The sequence below is a fragment of the Eptatretus burgeri genome, chromosome 6, assembly GCF_056783735.1.
Source record: "Eptatretus burgeri isolate ZD-2024b chromosome 6, Ebu_testis_v1, whole genome shotgun sequence".
Taxonomy (NCBI): domain Eukaryota; kingdom Metazoa; phylum Chordata; class Myxini; order Myxiniformes; family Myxinidae; genus Eptatretus; species Eptatretus burgeri.
The window spans coordinates 99975814-99996600 of record NC_140966.1 but is presented as its reverse complement, the minus strand read 5'-3'; the positions used below and the strand labels follow the sequence as shown (position 1 = coordinate 99996600).

The 20787-nt window shown below is 41.9% G+C and overlaps 1 protein-coding gene across 1 annotated transcript in view; it reads left to right on the top strand.

The window, feature by feature from the left end:
* The window catches only part of LOC147025451 (uncharacterized), a 122934-nt gene that overhangs the window by 10197 nt on the left and 91950 nt on the right, over positions 1 to 20787 (top strand). Inside the window, exons 2-3 of the mRNA XM_085886445.1 lie at positions 18332 to 18448; positions 18559 to 18618. Coding sequence (XP_085742571.1) covers positions 18332 to 18448; positions 18559 to 18618 — 177 coding nt within the window. The remainder of the gene's footprint in view (positions 1 to 18331; positions 18449 to 18558; positions 18619 to 20787) is intronic.

The following is a 20787-nucleotide window of genomic DNA, read 5'->3' as shown; positions in this document are numbered from 1 at the left end:
TATTGTTTTTTTTTTACATTCTCCGTGTGGTAAATGTTGGTATTGTTTTTACATTCTCCGTGTGGTAACTGTTGGAATTGTTTTTACATTCTCCGTGTGGTAAATGTTTGAATTGTTTTTACATTCTCCGTGTGGTAAATGTTGGTATTGTTTTCACATTCTCCTTGTGGTAAATGTTGGTATTGTTTTCACATTCTCCTTGTGGTAAATATTGGTATTGTTTTTACATTCTCCATGTGGTAAATATTGGGTTTTTTTACATTCTCCGTGTGGTAAATGTTGGTATTGTTTTTACCTTCTCCGTGTGGTAAATGTTGGAATTGTTTTTACATTCTCCGTGTGGTAAATGTTTTTTTTTACATTCTCCGTGTGGTAAATGTTGGAATTGTTTTTACATTCTCCGTGTGGTAATTGTTTTTTTTTACATTCTCCGTGTGGTAAATGTTGGAATTGTTTTTACATTCTATGTGTGGTAAATGTTGGTATTGTTTTTACATTCTCCATGTGGTAAATATTGGGTTTTTTTTTTACATTATCCGTGTGGTAAATGTTGGAATTGTTTTTACATTCTCCGTGTGGTAAATGTTGGAATTGTTTTTACATTCTCCGTGTGGTAAATGTTTTTTTTTTTTACATTCTCCGTGTGGTAAATGTTGGAATTGTTTTTACATTCTCCGTGTGGTAAATGTTGGTATTGTTTTTACATTCTCCGTGTGTTAAATGTTGGTATTGTTTTTACATTCTCCATGTGGTAAATATTGGGTTTTTTTTTTACATTCTCCGTGTGGTAAATGTTGGAATTGTTTTTACATTCTCCGTGTGGTAAATGTTGGAATTGTTTTTACATTCTCCGTGTGGTAAATGTTTTTTTTTCCATTCTCCATGTGGTAAATGTTGGAATTGTTTTTACATTCTCCGTGTGGTAAATGTTGGTTTTTTTACATTCTCCGTGTAGTAAATGTTGGGTTTTTTTACATTCTCCGTGTGGTAAATGTTGGAATTGTTTTTACATTCTCCGTGTGGTAAATGTTGGCATTGTTTTTACATTCTCCCTGTGATAAATATTGGTATTTTTTTAGATTCTCCGTGTGGTAAATGTTGGTATTTTTTTAGATTATCCGTGTGGTAAATGTTGGTATTGTTTTTACATTCCCCGTGTGGTAAATGTTGGCATTGTTTTTACATTCTCCGTGTGGTAAATGTTGGTATTGTTTTTACATTCTCTGTGTGGTAAATGTTGGCATTGTTTTTACATTCCCCGTGTGGTAAATGTTTATTTTTTTACATTCTCCGTGTGGTAAATGTTTTTTTTTACATTCTCCATGTGGTAAATGTTGGAATTGTTTTTACATTCTCCGTGTAGTAAATGTTGGAATTGTTTTTACATTCTCCGTGTGGTCAATGTTGGAATTGTTTTTACATTCTCCGTGTGGTAAATGCTGCTTGTTGAATCTCGACGGAAAAAAACCACAGGAACACATGGAACCAGAGTGAACACCACTCGTGTTCGGCAGCCAACATGGCGTAATCTCAATACCGGCGAGACAAGTCATGTGACCTGCCATCTGCTTGTGTATCACGTGAATACGCAAACAACATATTTTCCCTCTTCTCCAAAAGTTAAAAATTACAGTCTCTGTAATAAGGGTCTCAGTGACGAGCTTAGCAAGCAAGAAACCAAAACATGATCAACGATGGCAATGAATTAAATAAAGTCTTGGAACCTGTTCAAGTTTCCATCAAATCAAATTGAGCTTGATATTATTCAGCTTGTTACAAAGTCAGATAAGTACCATGGAGGACGTCCATTGCGTCTCTGATGTTGAGGTGCTTGGCTGGTCAGGTCTGCATGAGGAGTAAAAGTATCAGGCAGGTTAACAATGTCAAAGTTCCCATCTGAATTCAAATTGGGTTGACCATCCTGGTGGGACCTAACACATCGTCAGGAATTCCAATGAGAACCATCCAGAACAAAAGTACCTGGACCGGCTTTGCGAACAATACGTTGTGACTGTGATAGAGGTGATGCCAGTTTGTGCTTAAAAAGGGTTGCCTAGTTTGGATCCATTCCCCTCGGGTCAGTGTAGAGTGTCTCCATCTGCTACATCAGTGTGGTGTACCCTTTCACCTGTTCCTGCTCTTCTTGAATAGCACTGGCTAATGCTTTGTTTGCTGTTGATGTCTGGATTGATTGCAGAGCTTCCAGAAGATAGTGAATTTTGTGGCTTATCATTCTTATCATTGCGCTGTGCTCCAAGAATGTGTCAAACTCATACGAGACGAGTTGCGGAAAATTGTAGGCAATAATAACTTTAGGCAGTCCCCATGTAGCAAAGAGCTCACTGAAAATTTTAATGATAGTCGTAAAAGTCATGACTGGAATTGCAGCAATTTCTGGCCACTTGGAATGTAGGTCATGCACTTCAACGAGAGCCTGGTGTTGGCTTAATGGTGATGGTGGCTGGCTTAAGATCTTAGGGTCTTGAGTTTGACCTCCTGTTTCACCATTGAAATAACACCAGGTGAGTTGACTCAGCTTGTCATCCTTCTGAGGTCAGCAAAATGAGTACTTTCTTTCTGATAACAGAGGCACTGACTGCATCAGCGGCACAGCCGTGCTTCCAGAAAAAAAAAAAAGATGCATCCATCCGCCACAGGCTGCATATGAAATAAAACCTCCAAGGAGAAATCTTTGGTTGTAGGGAGCAGCATTTACTTCACCAAAGATTTAGACTTGAATCTGGCTGCATGGTTTCTCTGGCCAACGTATGGGTTGGAGCGGTGGTTTCATTGGTTTTGAAGATTTCTCCCTTACTGGACATGCCTTACAGTCCTTGAGGTGCTCTTCAATATCTGTACTCCACACCGAATCTCGAACAATGCCTGGATGACGATATGTCGTCATGTGATGTGTCTTGCCGGTATTGTATATTGCAACTAACATGGCGGAATATCGAGTCTTGTAAATTCTGGTCCCGTGTGTTGGTGTGGCTTATCCGTCAAGATACAACATTTTGGCACCGAGGTTTGGAGAGAGCATCGTCGCACAACGTGCTATAACCCACAATGCAATGGTGGAGTATAAAGGTTACCCCATGTGATCAAGGAAGGTCTCACCGCTCAATTGACAGACAAGAACACTTGTAGATGTACTTCGAAGCATTCTGCAGATTTACCGCTCAACACCACATGCTCTAATACAACGGACCCCAGCTGAAATGATGATAGGCCGCAAACTTCGATATCCGCTGAAAGCTCTGAAACTAATCCAGACATCAACAGCTAACACAAGATTAGCAAGTGCTATTCAAGAAGAGCAGCAACGGATAAAAGAGAATACAGACTGACGTTACAGATTTAGACATTTGACCCTGAACCAAGGTGACTGGGTCTGAACTTGGTGACCATTTTGAAAGCACAGGTTGACATCGTCTCCATCGCAGCCACAACACATTGTTCACAAAGCTGGTCCAAATGCCACTTTAAGTGATTTAGAACATGAAACTATTGTTGAGTCATACACTGACAAATCTATCATTCATGTAACTGCAATTGCTGTTATCTTATTGTTGCGATTCTGCGAAGACGGTGCTCACCCATGGCAATGGCACACAACATATAGTGGTCCCGAGACAGTTATTTCATGTGTTCATTTCAGATAGCTCTTTCCTCTTGTGTCGTGGGTTTATGGGTCATATGCATTGTGTGGCCTTGAGGGAGGTCTTTATTCCCACCCATTATTTTATTTACTCTGTTGCATCCACGAGCCTCTCCTTCATGCAAGCAGCTCATGAGTATCTGAGCACCATTTCACAGTTAAATCGTGCGACATTACGCAACAGACACTCACCTCAAACCTTCACCAGACTCGAACCAGAATGCCACAACATTCCTCCAACCACCACAATACCTTCATATTAATTTCCCCACACCATCGGACTCCAAGTCATGCTCAGCTACACTCACCATTCACACCACAACGAACGACCACCACTACCACAAATCACCACGGAGAAAGTTCAGTACTTTGCTCACCACTGTACAGCTACTGCCATCACTCAACCACCATCACCACCGATGACAAAAACCGCCTTTTGGGATGAGGGGAACAGAACAGTTCGGAACGGAACAGACGTTCGGAACAGACGGAACGAACAGGGAGCAAGAAAGTGGCCCGCACCATCACAACTACTCAGCTCTGGACGTTATGGCATCTAGTTTGAAGTGCAAGATTGGGCTGAGTTCCTTTCAATGTGATGAGGATAGCTCTAGCGTTCTGCTCAATTATGGCCCTCATTGGGTGTCCGGCGCGTGTTCATGGCCGGAGAGCACAACCAAATGCCCCGGCACCATGTTAATCTCAGAGCTCAGATGTGTGGCCGAGTTCGGGGCAAGTGAGGGCATTTCTGCTACCAAATCCTTGCATGGATGGAGCTTGCGCTGGGATAATGGTCTGTGCACCAATGAGGGCGCTGGAGAACACCCTTCGCTCCACCTGTTCTGCTCTCAAGCATCACCCCCACCGGGGGATTATAAAGGGGTGCTGGGTTCTCTGGCTGCTCTTCTTGTTGTTGGGGTAGCGGAGATTGACGGAACATACGGACCTTGATGCAGGAAATGGAATAGAGTCCACCTGCGAGCAGGAGACACCAGACCAAGTGCCGCCTTTGCTCGTTCAACACTTACACGTACAGACCTCTTTATACCCATATTGGGCCTATCTTTTCACAAGTTCTTTTCTTTGTTTCCAAAACTCCCCTGACACATCTTTATACCTTCTTCTGCATTTCAGCACCCCTCACACATCCCTCATCACACCTGCTCTGACTACACACCATTAGATACCTTCAGTTTTCCTCTCTCCTTTCCCTCACCTCAGCAACTGGGCTTGCGTTGGTCTGTCGACCACGCCTGGTAAATCGGAGGTCGCAAATGCCTCAAACTTTCTCTCATCTCTGCCAGGGCACACGGAGTGCTGGCATCAGCAAAGAGATCACCTGCACCACAAACATCGAGCAGGACACACAAATGCCCAGGGTACACAGAGCAAGCAGCGCTGCAGTCTGCGTGCCCAGACCCCGCAAATGGGAACTTTTGCTCACCCTCATTTGTAATAAATTGCTTGTATTATAAATGTACCTAGCTCATCATGTTTTTTCCTCCATTGGTCCAGCATAATCCACACGTAGTGCAAGCCGGGAAGTTATACCCCACCGATTGGCTCTTGTTCATCGGTGCGTACTTGGCAGCTCCGCTCGGCTGCACCTGATCAGGTAAATTAATGCAAATATGCATCATGGGTACGAGACCCCCCCCCCCTTAGTGTGGCCATACACAGGTGAGCTACCCACTCGACATAGTTTTATGGATAATTATCAACCCGCCGGTACGTAGAGTTATCCGTGCTTGGTGGCCTCAGGACCGGGCCTTTGAGAGGGACCCAGTGGCCCCCCTCATGGCGAACTTCGAACCCCAGATCCACAACAATGTGTTGGCAATCTGCCGTCAGATTTGTGAAGGGGATAATCTGTGAAATGCCTGCTGGGCAGCGTTTGGCTCAGAACAGAAAATTTTGCTCCAAAATCTCATAAATAAAATTTGTCGTCTGTCTGTCTGTGTATATTTGTATTTTTTGTCAAGACAGCTAGGCCGACAACCACCACATTTGCCACACAGACCAAGTCCCAACCCGGGGATTGTCCTCAGGGTATTTTTTCCACCACTTCAGTCTTTAAAGACCCCAAAGAACCATAAGAATCCAAAGACCCATAAAACCCTTTACAACCTCAAAGACCCTTTAAGAAACTTTAAGACCGTTTAGACCATGAAGACCCCAAAGATCCTGTAGACCTCATTGCACCCTTCAGAGCCCTTGGACTCCTTTATACCCTTTAAACCAGGGGTTCTTAACCTTTTGATGATTCCAGACCCCCAATGGATTGCCCAACATGGTCCCATCCCTCCTTCGCTTCACTGTCGAAATCATCATCATCACCAGTCCTATTAGTTGACAGTATGAATTCCAAAGATGTCAATAGCTTGAATTTATTTAAGATATGGATAGCTAGGAATAGAACATGAAAGACAATCATAAGCATTTATCATATATATTTACAAAAAAAGTAAAAAATAACCGAGAAATTACAAATATGCAAAGAGCTTCAAGTATTTTACAATATAACCTTGTTTCACCTATTTCAGATTTTAAATCAGCAACTTTACTTCTTGCAGTTGAGTTATTTTACATTATTACAATTTAACATTCAAACCAACTATAAATTAATAAATCAAATATATACAAATATTCAGAGATCGAGTCCCATACCCCCAGCATCTCGTTCCCATACCCCCAAGGGGTATGGATACCCCCAGTTAAGAACCCCTGCTTTAAACCTTCACACCTTTCAGACATTTCAATACCCTTTAGACCCCTTTGAATTTTTGAGACCCCTTCGACACTTTGGACAATTGCAACCCAGGCCCATCGCTGGGGGGGCATTTGGGTGCAATGCCCCCCCATGGCGCATCTGGTGCCCCCCCACTTGTACGCCACCCATTTATGCCCTGTTGCACCCTGTGAACAACTTGGTGTTTAAGGACGAGCGCCCACTGTGAACTTGCTGTTTAAGAGTTCACCTGTGTGAACGAAAACCCTTATTCCAAATGTTCAACATGGTGAATAATAAGGCCTTCTTGGATAAACTGTTCTTTAATAATATCCTTCTTTGAATAACAGTCAAGAGATAAGTGTGCGCTTCCCAGCGCATCTCCAAAAGCAATTGGCAAGACAATACAGTCCAAGACCACAAGATAAAAGATAATAACACAAGCACCAACGCCAGCAGCCAAGACCTCGTGTCGAATGTCGATGTTGTGGGTGGTTATATATATATATATATATATATATATATATATATATATATATATATATATATATATATATATATATATATATATATATATATACATATGTCAATGTACCCTGAAATTAAAGAATAAAACAAATAAACAATTGCAGATAAAAAAGAAATCATGGAATTGTTTTATTGAACAAAATTTAATCTAAGTTTTTGACTCATCAAAGTCGCCACCTTTTGCGGATATAACAGCCGAACATACTTGTGGCATTCTTTCCACAACGGAAATCAAATATTGTTCTTCCCAACATTGTTGCAGAAGTTCCCACAAATGTGTTGCACTTGTCGGTTGCTTTGCTTTCAGTCTTCTGTTTAGTTCATCTCAAACCATCTCGATGGGGTTGAAGTCTGGAGACTGTGCTGGCCATTCCATGATTTGAAGCCTACCGTCTTGTTCTTTTATTCTAAACGTAATTCTGACATAGCCTGGAGGTATGTTTTGGTCGTTATCTTGCTGTAGGATGAACCCTTGACCAACTCGGCGTAGACCAGAGGGTATTGCATGGCACTGCAAAATGCTGTGGTCGCCCTTTTGATTCAGGGTGCCAGTCACTCTGTGCAAGTCGTTGACTCTGGATCCAGCAAAAGCGCCCCAGATCATCACGCTTCCTCCTCCATGTTTGACAGTTGGTGTCACACACTGAGGAATGATCCTTTCGCCAACTCGACGGCATACAAAAACCCTGCGTGATGAACCGAAGATTTCAAATTTTGATTAATCGGTCCATAAGACCTTCTTCCAGTTTTCAGTAGTCCACTGCCGGTGCTTCATGGCCCAGGCAAACCTCTTTTTCTTATTTTGCCATCTTAGCAATGGCTTTCTTACTGCCACTCGACCTGTCAAACCTGCAGCTTGAAGTCTTCTCTTCACAGTTGAAACTGAGACTTCCTAACTTCGACCAGTGTTAAGCTGTGCTTGAAGCTGCTGTCCTGTGAGCCGCTTATCACGCAAGCTGTTGACTCAGAAACTTGTCTTCTGATTGTGTTGTGGCTTTGGGTCGACCAGACCTCTTCCTGTCAAAGTTTCCTCCCGTTTCCAAGTGCCTTTTGATGGTGTAGGAAACTGCACTCACTGACACCTTGGTTGCTTTGCAATTTCTCGAAAGGAAAGACCTACACTTTCAAGGGTTATAATGGTCTGTCTGTCTTCCTTTGTTAATTGTCTTTTTCTCGCCATTATGATGGCAATATACTACTTCCTGCAGTGCAATATTGTCAAAATAATGCTTCATAGGGTGAAGCAACACAGTCTGTGCCAACACTGCTTTTATACAGACAGAGGGTTTGTAACGAATCATAAAAAATTGGGACACCTTTAGGAATTGTTTGCATCAACTTTCAAGGTTTAATTTACTTCCATTGCTGCAGAACAGCTGCAGTTGCTGACCCATTACTTGTTCCCTGAAAAGGGCCTTTTTTAACAACTCTGAAATTTGCATTATTTTTCAGTTTTTGGCAACCTAAGCTTTTTTTTAATCTCTGGCAGTTTACCGCTTAGCTTTGTACCATTTCAGGTTATTCACTGGACTTGAACTGCTTGAATTTCAGTAAAAACTGGAAAAAATGGGGGTGTTATAAAACTCTTGACTGGTAGTGTAGCTCTGGAGAACATTGTGAAATTCAAAATCATCATGTTTCTTCACAGCAAAGATATCGCGGAATATTTATCAACAGCATATAAATAAAGAAAAGTCTGGAGTGATTGCCTTATACATCGCCTGGGTAAACAGGGTTCAATCTGATTTTATTTTCAAATATAACTGAAAAAAATTACAATTTTCCCAGAGGTTTGGATTAATTTGAAACAAGTTTTGTATAATATTGTTTCAAATCCGGGGTTCAAGGCTCACCCAGATGGGAAGCACTCGACTTCCTCCTGAATTCCCAGTCCTGAGGCCACCGAGCACGGATAACTCCATGCTCTGGCAGGTTGTTAAACAACCACGAACGTGGATTGGTACTGCCAATTATTGGCAGGGTTTCACTACTTTGCGTGGGTGCCTTACCTGTGGAAGTCCAGACCAAGAGGTGGTCTCATGCCCTCAATGCGTACTCATGTTAACTTACCATATCAGGTGCAGCCGAGCGGAGCTGCCGAGTTGGCACCAGCTTTCAAGAGCCAATTGGTGGGGTAAAACTTCCCGGCTAACACTACGTGCAGACTATGCTGAACCAAAGAAGGAAAAGACATGACAAACTGGGTACATTTATAATATAAGCAATTTATTACAATCAATGGTGAGGAAAAGTATGTGGAACAATAATCCAAGGTTTTAATACACAGAGATATGTACAGCAGTAGAATGCAAGGATTGGTGTGGTGCGGCAAAATAAATTACACATACTTCCAAAAGAGAACACAGTGCAGAGCTAACCCATCTAGTACTTCCACATTGTTCTCTTGTCCTAACATAACAGGTGCTGTCAGAATTATTCCGAAGAAGGTGACAGCAAAGAAAGATAGAAAAGAACGAGGTGTGTGCGACCTCTTTGTTACCTTGCACGATCAATGGACCAATGCTTCCCAGTCGCTGAGGAGGGGTAAAGGGAGGAGGAAAACTGAGGGTGTCTATCATGTGTGTGGTCGGAGGGAGGTGTAAAATGAGGGGTGTGGTGATTGGTGGTGAAATGTGGTAGGAAGGTGTAAAGATGAAGGTCAGGGGGTTTGGAAACAAAGAAAAGAATGTGTGAGAGGATAGACAACCATGAGTGTAAAGAGGTCTGTATGTGTCAATGCTATTGGATTAATACTGCTAGTTCCATGCTTCATTAGCTCGTTCTGTTCCGTTTTGCTGAGAGCAGAACAGGTGTAGCGAATGGTGTTCTACAGCGCCCTCATTGGTGTACGGAACATTACCCCAACGCTAGCTCTGCCCATGCGAGGCCTTGGTGGTGGAAATGCCCTCACTCACCCCAAACTCTGCCACGTGATGGAACTCTGAGGTTAACATTGCGCCAGGGTATTTGGTTGCACTATCCGGCCACGAACACGTGCCGGACACCCAATGAGTGCCATAAATGAGCGGAACGCGAAGGCTATCCACACGACGTTGAACTGTGCCGAGCCCACACTCATGCCCTGAGCTGGACGACAGAAGTTCTAGACCTGAGTATCTCTAATAGTCTGGGCCGCTGCCTTGTTCCCTGTTGGTCCCAAAAGGCAATGTGTATCAGTGGTGATGGTGTTGCAGCAGTGAGCATCGTGGTGGTTGAGGTGTCATTGTTGTCATGGTTAATGGCGAGAGTATGTGACTATGTTGTGCTCCGATGCTGTGGGTATTTTATGAAGGTGTTGTAGTGGTTGGAGAAATGCTGTGGCATTGTGGTCTGAGTCTGGAGAAGGTTGAAGTGAAGTGTCCGTTTGATGATGGTGGTTTAAACGTGAAATGGCACACTTATGCAAATTAGCTACTCTGTTGCAATGCGTGAATGCATGTGTGAAGGGAAGTCTCCTGTGTGTAGGAAAGTAAATGAAATGGCTAAAGGATGGGAATAAAGACCTGTCTAAAGCCCACACAATGCATATGACCCATAAACCCACTCAACACGAGGGAATGGCGATCTAAAAAGTAAAACTAATAAAACTGGAAGGGCACTTAGTAGAGTGCATACGTCCGCCCTGTAATGCCTGATCCACGAGAACATATCTGGCCGAATACATTTTTGAAATATCATGCTAAATATCGTTTTGGGCCAAGTCTCTCAATGGTAAAGAATCGCTTTATAAATTAAAAAAAATTGTTGTTTTCTGCCGAGGTCACACACCCAACCTGTCCACCAAGTTTTATCGGAATTCGTCCACAGGTTTTTGAGATATTGTGCTATGTATCGTTTTTAGCCCCATCTCTCAATGATGAAGAATCACTTAAAAAATTATCAGATTCGGATTTGGATCTTCACCAAAATCGAATCACTTTGTCGTGGTCACACACCCAACCTGTCAACCAAGTTTTGTCCTAATCCGTCCACAACTTATTGAGATATCGTGCTTTATATCGTTTTTGTCCCTGCCTCTCAATGGCAAAGAATCACTTTTAAAAAATTCTACTAGTCGGATCCGGATCCAGATCTTCATCAAAATCTAATCAGTTCGTCCTTGTCACAAACCAAACTTGTCCACAAAATTTCATCCAGATCCGTCTACAACTTTTTGAGATATCCTTTACACAGTTAAACAAACAAATAAGAAGACGATGTCGTGCAGAGCATGATACTTGCAACATCCATAAAACAAATTTGACCTCAAAAATAATTGGTGGTTGAATTCAATGACCTGATATGCAACTCCTCTTCAAATTTCAAGTAAATTGGATACTTGCAACATCCATAAAACAAATTTGACCTCAAAAATAATTGGTGGTTGAATTCAATGACCTGATATGCAACTCCTCTTCAAATTTCAAGTAAATTGGATGAAAATTGAGGGTTTAGAAATACCACCTTCGTTGTTGACCTTGGGCCTATCTTGACCTTTTGGTGTATGTTGAACTCAAATAATTGGCTGGCTGAATTCAGTGACCTGAAATATCAATCCTCTTCAAATTTCAAGTCAATCAGATGAAAATTGAGGATTTTAGAAACCTCATCTAAGATGTTGATATTTGGCCTATGTTGACCTTTTGACCTTAAAAAAAAAACAATAGGCTTCTTCCTTATGACAAACTCTACCATGTAGTGAAGTTTCATGAAGATCGGTTTAAAATTGTGACCTGGAGGCAACAGTCAGACAAACAGACAGACAAACAAACAGACAAAAAGAAGAAGACGTCATGCAGAGCACAAAACTTGCAAAATCCATAAAACAAATTTGACCTCAAAAATAATTGCTCGTTGAATTCAGTGACCTGATATGCAAATCCTCTTTAAATTTCAAGTCAATCGGATGAAAATTGAGGATGTTAGAAATATCACCTTAGTTGTTGACCTTTGGCCTATGGTGACATTTTGGTCCATGTTGACCTCAAAAATAATTTGCTAGTTGAATTCAGTGACCTGAAATATAAATCCTCTTCAAATTTCAAGTCGATGGGTTGAAAATAAAGAATTTTCGAGACACCACCTTAGTTGTCGACCCTGGGCCAATGTTGACCTTTTGGTCCACGTTGACCTCAAAAATAATTCGCTGGTTGAATTCGGTGAACTGAAATATAAAGCCTCTTCAAATTTCAGGTCAATCGAATGAAAATTGGGATTTTAGAAATACCACCTTAGTTGTTGACCATGGGCCTATGTTGACCTTTTGACCTCAAAAACAATAGGCTTCTTCCTCATACCAAACTCCACCATGTCGTGAAGTTTTGTGAAGATCGGGTGAAAATTTTGACCTGTAGGTGACAGACAAACAAACAAACAGAATAACAAAATTGACCAACCAATACACTTGAAAAATCTTCGATTTTGCAAGGCACAGACAAACAAACAGACAGACTAACAAAAAAACAGACTGACTTAAAATGGTCCACAAATATAATTTTGATGACATCATCGGTCACGTGATTCGACAGCCATATTGTTTTTTTTTTTCAAAAAAGTCTTCCAAATCTTCTTTGAAATGGCTGAACAGATTTAGGTGAACTTTATGCATATGACCACCTATCCATGAGAAAAAAAGATTCATACATATGTCAGAGGTCGCATGGTTTGGCAGCTATATTGGATTTACCCGAAAACATTTTGTTGCAGGCTCGGGGTCGGGTGAGAAGACTACCGGGGGGGGGGGGGAGGGGGAGCTATCTCAGGATCCCACCAGACTCCCCGGAATTGCAGGCCATCGCACACAGGCAATTCCGAGATGCGTGGGTCACCAACAGACAGTGAATGCCAATAACTCAACCACATGACTTAGGTTCCTCCCTCAAGTTAATCCGGTTACCTAAAAATAACCACGTGATCTAATTACTGGGGGACACACCCTCGGTACGCCTTGTCCAAACCAGATCACTTTGCCGGATCAGATGCAGCCGAGCGACTGCTAAAGCCTGTATCTCACTGGGCTGCGACAGCTCGTGACAAAATGCGAACGGGATTCTCCAAAATGTCTCGAAACGTTTGTGGTGGTTCTCAATTTCCTCGCGTGAGTCGCAGGACGTCGCTCTGGTGTCGCTTGAATTTTGAACATGTTCAAAAAATTAGTGCGACAAATTTTGTCTCAAAATAGTCACATATTCGTCGCGGTTGTCTCGAACCAGTCTCAAACCCTTCTCAATTTTGTTTCCGCGAGTCAGGTGTGACAAATGTGAGACAACTTTGTGAGTGATTGGCGACCTATGAAACAAATTGTGACTGATGGGAGAAAAAAATGATAATGGGTCCTGGGACCCCTGAGAGCGCGACAAAACTGTGATTCAATAGAGAATATTTTCGGAAGAAATTAATCAGAAATTTGCACAATGTATTGTCTACTCAATTTAATATATACATAGAAATCCACATGTTATCCATGCAATGTAATGTAGATAGATTCACAATAGTTCAATCCTAATATGACTAAAAAAAAAAACAAAAAAAACCTCATAGTCCAAATTGTAAAACCAGCATTGGCTGTCCTCTCTCTCCTGTTCTGAGTAATGGCCTTCAATGCAAACTTTACACTTTCCCATCATTCCTTTCACCTTCCCATCATTCCTAAATCAGGTCACACATATTTTTACATAAATTAGGTCACACACAAAATATGGTCACACCGACAAGCCCCTATCAAGGCAGATGATCAATTGGGTCACACACAATGTTTGTGGGTGCAACGTTGACAAGTAACAGAACACTTTGAACAATCAGGCTTGGTCAGCATTCTCCTGTAATCCCACCATCCTGTTCTGCCAGGGCACAGCTCCCACACCATTGTAGTACTCAGTCAGGTACTCTTACTCGTTTCCCAAATGACTATGATTGCTGGAAGACAGAGGCCTCATATATATATATATATATATATATATATATATATATATATATATATATATATATATATATATATATATATATATGTACATGGTCCCTATTTCTCAATTGTCACGTACCGTTGTCGTGCTACTGTTGCACGACATTTGCGCGATGGTCGCACGACCGTCGTGTGACCATCGCGTGACAGTTGCATTTGCCAAAAAAATCTCAGTTTTGTCACCTGAACGTCGCGCGAATGTCGTGCGACATGTATGCGAACTCCAGGCGAAGTTCATCCCAAATTTCGCCGGGAGTTTGTGGGACATTCGTGCGATATTCGTGAGACATACGCAAATGTGTTTTAGTATAAATTCTGTGTGATTCCAAGTGAAAATTATCGCTGTTTTATCGCATTTTTATGTCTCCAAATAGTCGCGAGCTGTCGCAGCCCAGTGAGATACAGGCTTAAGGATGTACCGGCTAAAAGGAACCGATCGTTGGCAATAAAGTCCCGGCTAAGTTATTATACGACCATGCTGGATCAATGAAAGAACAGACAAAAACGATCTGGGAACATTTCTACAAGAGGATTTATTAACAGGCAGGCGAGGAAAGGTATGTGGCACAGTGAATGTTGTTTATTGTTGTCTGTAGCAGGAATAGGAAGAGATGTGAAAGGTGCGGCAATATACAAGCAACTTACAAAAGCAGACACAGAGCAGAGTTATCCTGATATAATTATTGTGCAATCTTAACTTAAACGAGGACAGGTGCCATGACAAAAACACACACACACACACACACACACACACTCACTCACGAAGAGGAGTCGATGAAGAGAAAAAGGTGAGGAGATGAAGCTAACGGTCACTCAATACCTTGCACGATTGCCCTATCGCGCCACCAATACGTTTTGGGGGGGGGGGGGGGATGCTCCGCTGGGCGATACCTCCCTGACAGCTGGCACGTCGTCTCTTGCTTCGTGGCACTTCGTGCAGCTAGCGTCGGTCCAGAGAATGAGACGCGGCCATCGGGCGTGAAGGGAGGGACTTGTGTAGAGCCAAAAGACAATGGGTGGGGAGAGAGGTGGAGCCAGCAGGCGAATTGGTAAAGAAGGGCTGAGCCAGCAGGCAAATGGGTAGGTTGTCGATCCCAAGCCAGACAGAATGAGCCGACTGGAATGAAGAAAGGAACAATGCTTGAACGACTCAGGAACGACAACGACTCTGGAATGACACATCAGGAACGATGAGCAGGAACGGCACACTCGGAGCGACGATGACTCTCCCCCCCGCACCGCGAACTGTCCTTTTATAGATCCGGTGATGCATGGCGGGGGCGACGACCCGAAGCGATGTGGCGTCACCCAAATCGGGTGCTCTGGTTGGGCCCCGGCCAGCACACCGGCCGGCTGCCATGACCGTAAGCGGCTCCACTTCACTTCCGGCCAGATGGTTCCAAGCTGCAGAATTGTCTCGCTCCGAGCACCGTGACATGAATCGTCTTGCACCAAGCCCCATGATATGAATCACTTTGCAATGAATCCCGTGCCATGCCCCAGCGACTCGCGGTTTGGCGCTGGTCAATGTGCCTGCTCCATGGTGCGCCACATGGCCCGAGCAATCCGGCTGCACAGCATGCCTCTGCCTGGTAGCAGCTGCATCGAAGCGGAGGTGCGGGAGGATGTCTTCCGTCTGCGGGAGACACTTTTTGCCGTCGTGGTGAGTGATGACCGATGGTAAGATGTTATTGTCACCTCATGCGCAGACCCGACCAAAGATGTGTGTTATTCGTGCCTCGTTCTGCATGATGATAAAGTATCATGACCACGCGCGAGTCCGCCATTAAGCACGTGGCCAGCACGCGGGTCCGCTCGCCATCGAGCATGGTCTTCGCGGTTATCAAAGGCGGTGGGATGCACGGTGCCAGCCCTGATCTGTGTCAGGGAATTGAGGGAAAGGATTGGATATAATTATTGTATGTAGGGTTGAGTTGAAGAAGAAAATATATATCATTATTAAATGGAGAAATGGGTTGGAAAGGGCGTGGCCGCGTGTGCTTTGCAAGTTGTGAGCATTTAGGGTGCCGTTTCTTCCCTCTCCTTGGTACGTGTTCCGTGCAGTTTGGGCGTCATGTTGGGTGTGTTTTCTGTTCACTGGGTGGAAATTACTGCTGCACGTGTGTTTGGCAGGCTGTGATTTCTGCAGAGGGGTGTCTGGCGTAATGCCTGCTTGGCCTTCGCTGAGGCCCCATCTTACAGCGAAGGGCACACGTGGCTGGGATTTACCTCAGGAATAAGAGTAAAAAAAAAGAATAGGAATGAGTGCAGAGATTGAATCAGACCAAGCTATGAGATCCACACAACGCACTGTCCCGTTGTCCCACAAGACAAAAGGGAAGGGACTATCTGAATGTACATTAAGGAATAACTGTCTCGGGACCGCTGTTTGATGGTTGCTATTGCTTTGGAGGGATGCAGTTCCCAGAACCGCAACAATATAAATCTACTTCTTCAGAACAGCTGGACAGATCGAGGGGAAACTTCACACAAATGTTCCCCAAGGCATGCGTGTACAAGTTTTTGTTTTTAAAGGAATAATTGATGTCACATAGTTTGGCAGCCATATTGGATTTAAACAAAATATTAAATAGTGTTTTCTCTGGAACCACATCATCAATCGACATGAAACTACACAGTTATGAATCTCGTAGTGATGGGGAATAAATGTTTTTACATTTCAACTTGATCGGACACATGGTCTGGCAGGCAGAATTATTATTCTTTTTAATCTGGGTTCTTTTTATTAACTTATTTATTTATTTTTGAATAAGGCTCAGTTGGCTGTATCTGGATGGGTTTGAGGGTAGAGGAGTAGCATCTGAAATGTGAATCCTATCCAGGTTCCTCCTGATGATTAATCCTTTGCTTTTTGCTTGTTTGGGTTCCTTCTGATTACTCCAATGCAGGACTTGTACCTATTTGGTCTTCCATTTGATTTGAATTGAATTTATTTTAATCCAATTCTGAATTCAATTGGATAATAATAATAAACGTCCTGAGTCCGTTCTGTCTTGGGTCAGGCATCTGATCAAAGCGGGACATCTTGGTACACGGTCATCAATGCGAGCAGTTATAAATTGCCAGTTCTAATTATGTCTCTTATTAATTACAGTACATAAATGCCACACAAAACAATTCCTGGCGAGGGTCTGCAATCTCTGATTGCTCTTTGTCTTGTTTTCTTGTTTCAATTTGATGTCGTAATTTTCGACACAAGAAAATGAATTGGAGCATGAACCTGTAGATTTGGAGTAGTTTGGTTCTGAAATTGGCAAATTGAACGGAATCTCGCCTCAAGCACACAGAGGAGTGAGGTAATGATTTTCAGATGTCTGCCTGCATATCAGTTAAATATCATTTGAAAATCATTCCAAACAGGAAACTTGCTGTTTTTAATGATGTCATAAAGTAAACAAACACCTGGCACAAAGAACTCATGCGATGTGTTAGTTAAATAAGGTGGTGTAAATGCTCCAATAGTTGAGGTAAATGAACAATACATCACTTATTTCAAAGATCATTCAGTCAGAGGACACTTGTTGGGGTGTTGAAAAATGTAACCTGAGTAACCGACTGTTTTTTGCACAAGTAACCCACACAAAAGAAGTTTCTGAAATTCTCCTCCTGTACTGAGTTATGTCTGGGCATAATGTAACTACTGTGGAAAACCTAATTATTCAAACACTTAAGTGAGGAAATTATGATACAAATAGGGGCCTCGATACATCAAACATGTGACGTGAGTAACCGTAGAATTGCAGAGAGGAGTAAGGTAATCGTTTTCATCTGCCTGTCTGTCTGTCAGTAAAATATAATTTGAAAATCATTCCAAGCAGGAAACTTACTGTTTTTAATGACATCATAAAGGACACAACCACCAGGCACAAATAACTAATGTAACTTGTTAAATAAGGTGGTATTAAAGATACTGCATCAACAGTGGGGAACTTCTGGAAAAAGGTTTCTTTCTGCGACCTTTAAAACTTTTTATTTCAATTGAATTATACATTTTAACCCTGCAGAAAACAAAATGCCTTTTTGACACTTTGACTTCGCTGTAGTTTCAATTGCATTTGAATCTTGAACACGAGAATGCAAAAATGCTTTTTGACACTTCCAAAACCCTCCAGTTTAGCAGTACTTGGACAAAATATTACAACATCTCGACCAATCAAGTTTGATAAGCTCACTCTTTGCATTGGGGATTATCGAGATTCGGATAAACTCCCAGCTCATCGTAAATATAGATCATGCTTGGTGAGGCAAAGCGAGATTTGAAAGGACCCTTCCCATGTCCTTTTATTTTTTTTGTTTTTTTGTTTTTTTCCACATATTTCTGGATATTGTTTTATTTTATGTGATGTTTGCTGGAGGGGGCATTGCAGTGTCAGCTCTTGAAATGGAGAATGTATATGACACCCAGTTTGGCACAGATGTACAAAGTTGTGGATTTACGAGAACTGTTCTTTTTCAGGGAAGCAAACATCAACGAGTCTCCTGGTTCACAAGACGTTCTGAACCAGCCCACCCACGTGGATCACTCAATACCGTCCACCCATACAAAGAAAAACACTTTTTGGAACCTTCTAAAGTAAATACTTTTATTTTCCCCTGCTTCACTTTTTGTTTTTAACTTGTGTTTGGAAATATCGACATCAACAAATGTGCAAAAAATTGACTTTTCAATCTTTTTCAACATAGGAAAATGTTCGGCAAACGTGACAAGAAGGGGAAGGGTCGTCCCGACGATGAACATGTCGTGTGAGTAAGGTGGAATGTCATGACATGAAATTTGCTAGCAATAGAAATGGTATTCCTTCAAGGAAATTAATATCAACCCTGTCGTATCTCGATCACATTTTGCACCTTAATTACCTTCGCATTCTGCGAAAGGTTATGTTTTGGTCGGCGTGTATTTATTTATTTATTTATTTATTTATTTGTAATCTTGTGATTCGTATAACTCAAAATGTATTAAACCGAATTGCATGAAATTTGGTGGAATGATTGGTTATTAGCCAGGAAGCATTCGATTAGATATCGCGATCGTTCGGGTCAAAAGTCAAGGTCAAGGTCACGAAAATGTCAAAATCGTCTTTTTACGATAACCCGGTCAATTTTTATTCAATTTGCATGCAACTAACGCCAAAATGTTCAGAATTCAACCAATTTAATGCCCAATCTTGTGACACAATGACGTCAAAACACGTCACTGGTTGGGGTAAAATGTCGGGGGGGGGGGGGTCACGCCCTTGAAAAATATGCGGTTTTCGGCATAACTCAGTCAATTCTTATTCGATTTGCATGAAACCAGCATCAAACGAGATTACCTTCTCTTGTTGAGACGTTGTATTCACCGAGCTTGTGAGTGAAGACTCGCCAAAACGACTTGAGTTGATTGTTGTTTAGTCCATAGTCCCCGAAAGTCGGGGGGGTCTTGACATTATAGATATGTGGTTTGTGTCATAAGACCATTCATATGAAACCAGTTCCCCACACTCATACCAAGAACAAAAAAAGTAGTGGCGGCAAAGGTATGCGCTCTATGAGTGCCCGTTCTAGTTCTTTTCTCTACCATAGATTCAAGATTTCAGGTCAGGGGGATTGCTTTGGTGTGCTTGCACCGAGTTGTTTAACTTGGATTGCAATCTTGATCCAGATATTAACGGTCAACGTGGTGTTTTGCATGAAAGGCCAGGTATTGATGTGTGTGCCGTCCCACTGAAGGACAAGGCTATATGACCATAGGCGAGCATTGGGGGATTTGTTGGGCGTTAAAGATCCTATCATGTCTCTTACAAAGAGTTGGTGAGTTATCGCCGGTACCCTGAACGAATTTCAAATTCCTGCCAGTCAACAAAATGATTGGTTAACCAGCTCTTGAAAGACTTAGGCCACAACCGTTCCCACTGAACAACCTTATGAGTAGGTTTGGGTTGTTAGGGCAGCTAAAGAAGAGAAAGTTTTTTTTGTTTTTTTTAAAGGTTTTCGGAATGTCTATCGTGAAGAAGCACAAATGTCAAACATCGAAAAGTACCTGATTTAAAGAGGGAGGGGACACATGGAATACCACTTCAACCAGATCTATCGAAATGTTGATCTTCATTTGCGTAGATAATCTTCACTTGTGCACTTATTCAGACACACGAAATGGTCATTTATTTCAAAGATTATGTATGTCTTATCTCATCGCAAACATTCACACGTGTACACATGTACTTACATACATACAGAATGTGAACATACTCACAGACATACATACATGCATACACATACGCATGTACATCCATACATATGTGCACATTTGCACAGAATCTTGGCCCAAGAGCACAGAGGGGCAAGTTAATGACAAAGTAGACAAGGCCCTAAAAGATTAAGTCTGAAATTGAAACCAGTCACTAATCTTATTTTGATTTTTACACATACAAGTTTGTGGCATGAACATGCAATACTCTTTATTATTATTTTTTTTTTCATTGGAATTTTTGGAGAAATGGTCTCATGAAGTGGGATGATATTTTGACTCAAACATTGTACAAAAATTATTGATTCAATTACCTTTGACTTGTGGGTGATACTCCAATGATTTGTTGATTCCATTTATACATATGGCACTAATGTTGAATGTCAAATAATATTTGCATATTTAGTTGAACAATGTTTTTGTAAAGCAGTGTTTAAGACATTAGTGAGTAATGTAATGTGAGCAACCAAAAATGTGTAAATTGTTCCCAATGTTAAATTTGTTGTGATTAAAAATCCAGCAGTTGTAACGTGGTTTGTACATATCATCCTTACTGTGAAAACAAGTGGAGGAATCATGTACACCCAAACAATTATGGAGGTGATGGAATGAAAATTGTAATGTGAGTGACCATGCTTATCATGTCAATAAAGTGGAAAATAGTATTATTGTGGTGTGAGCAGTGA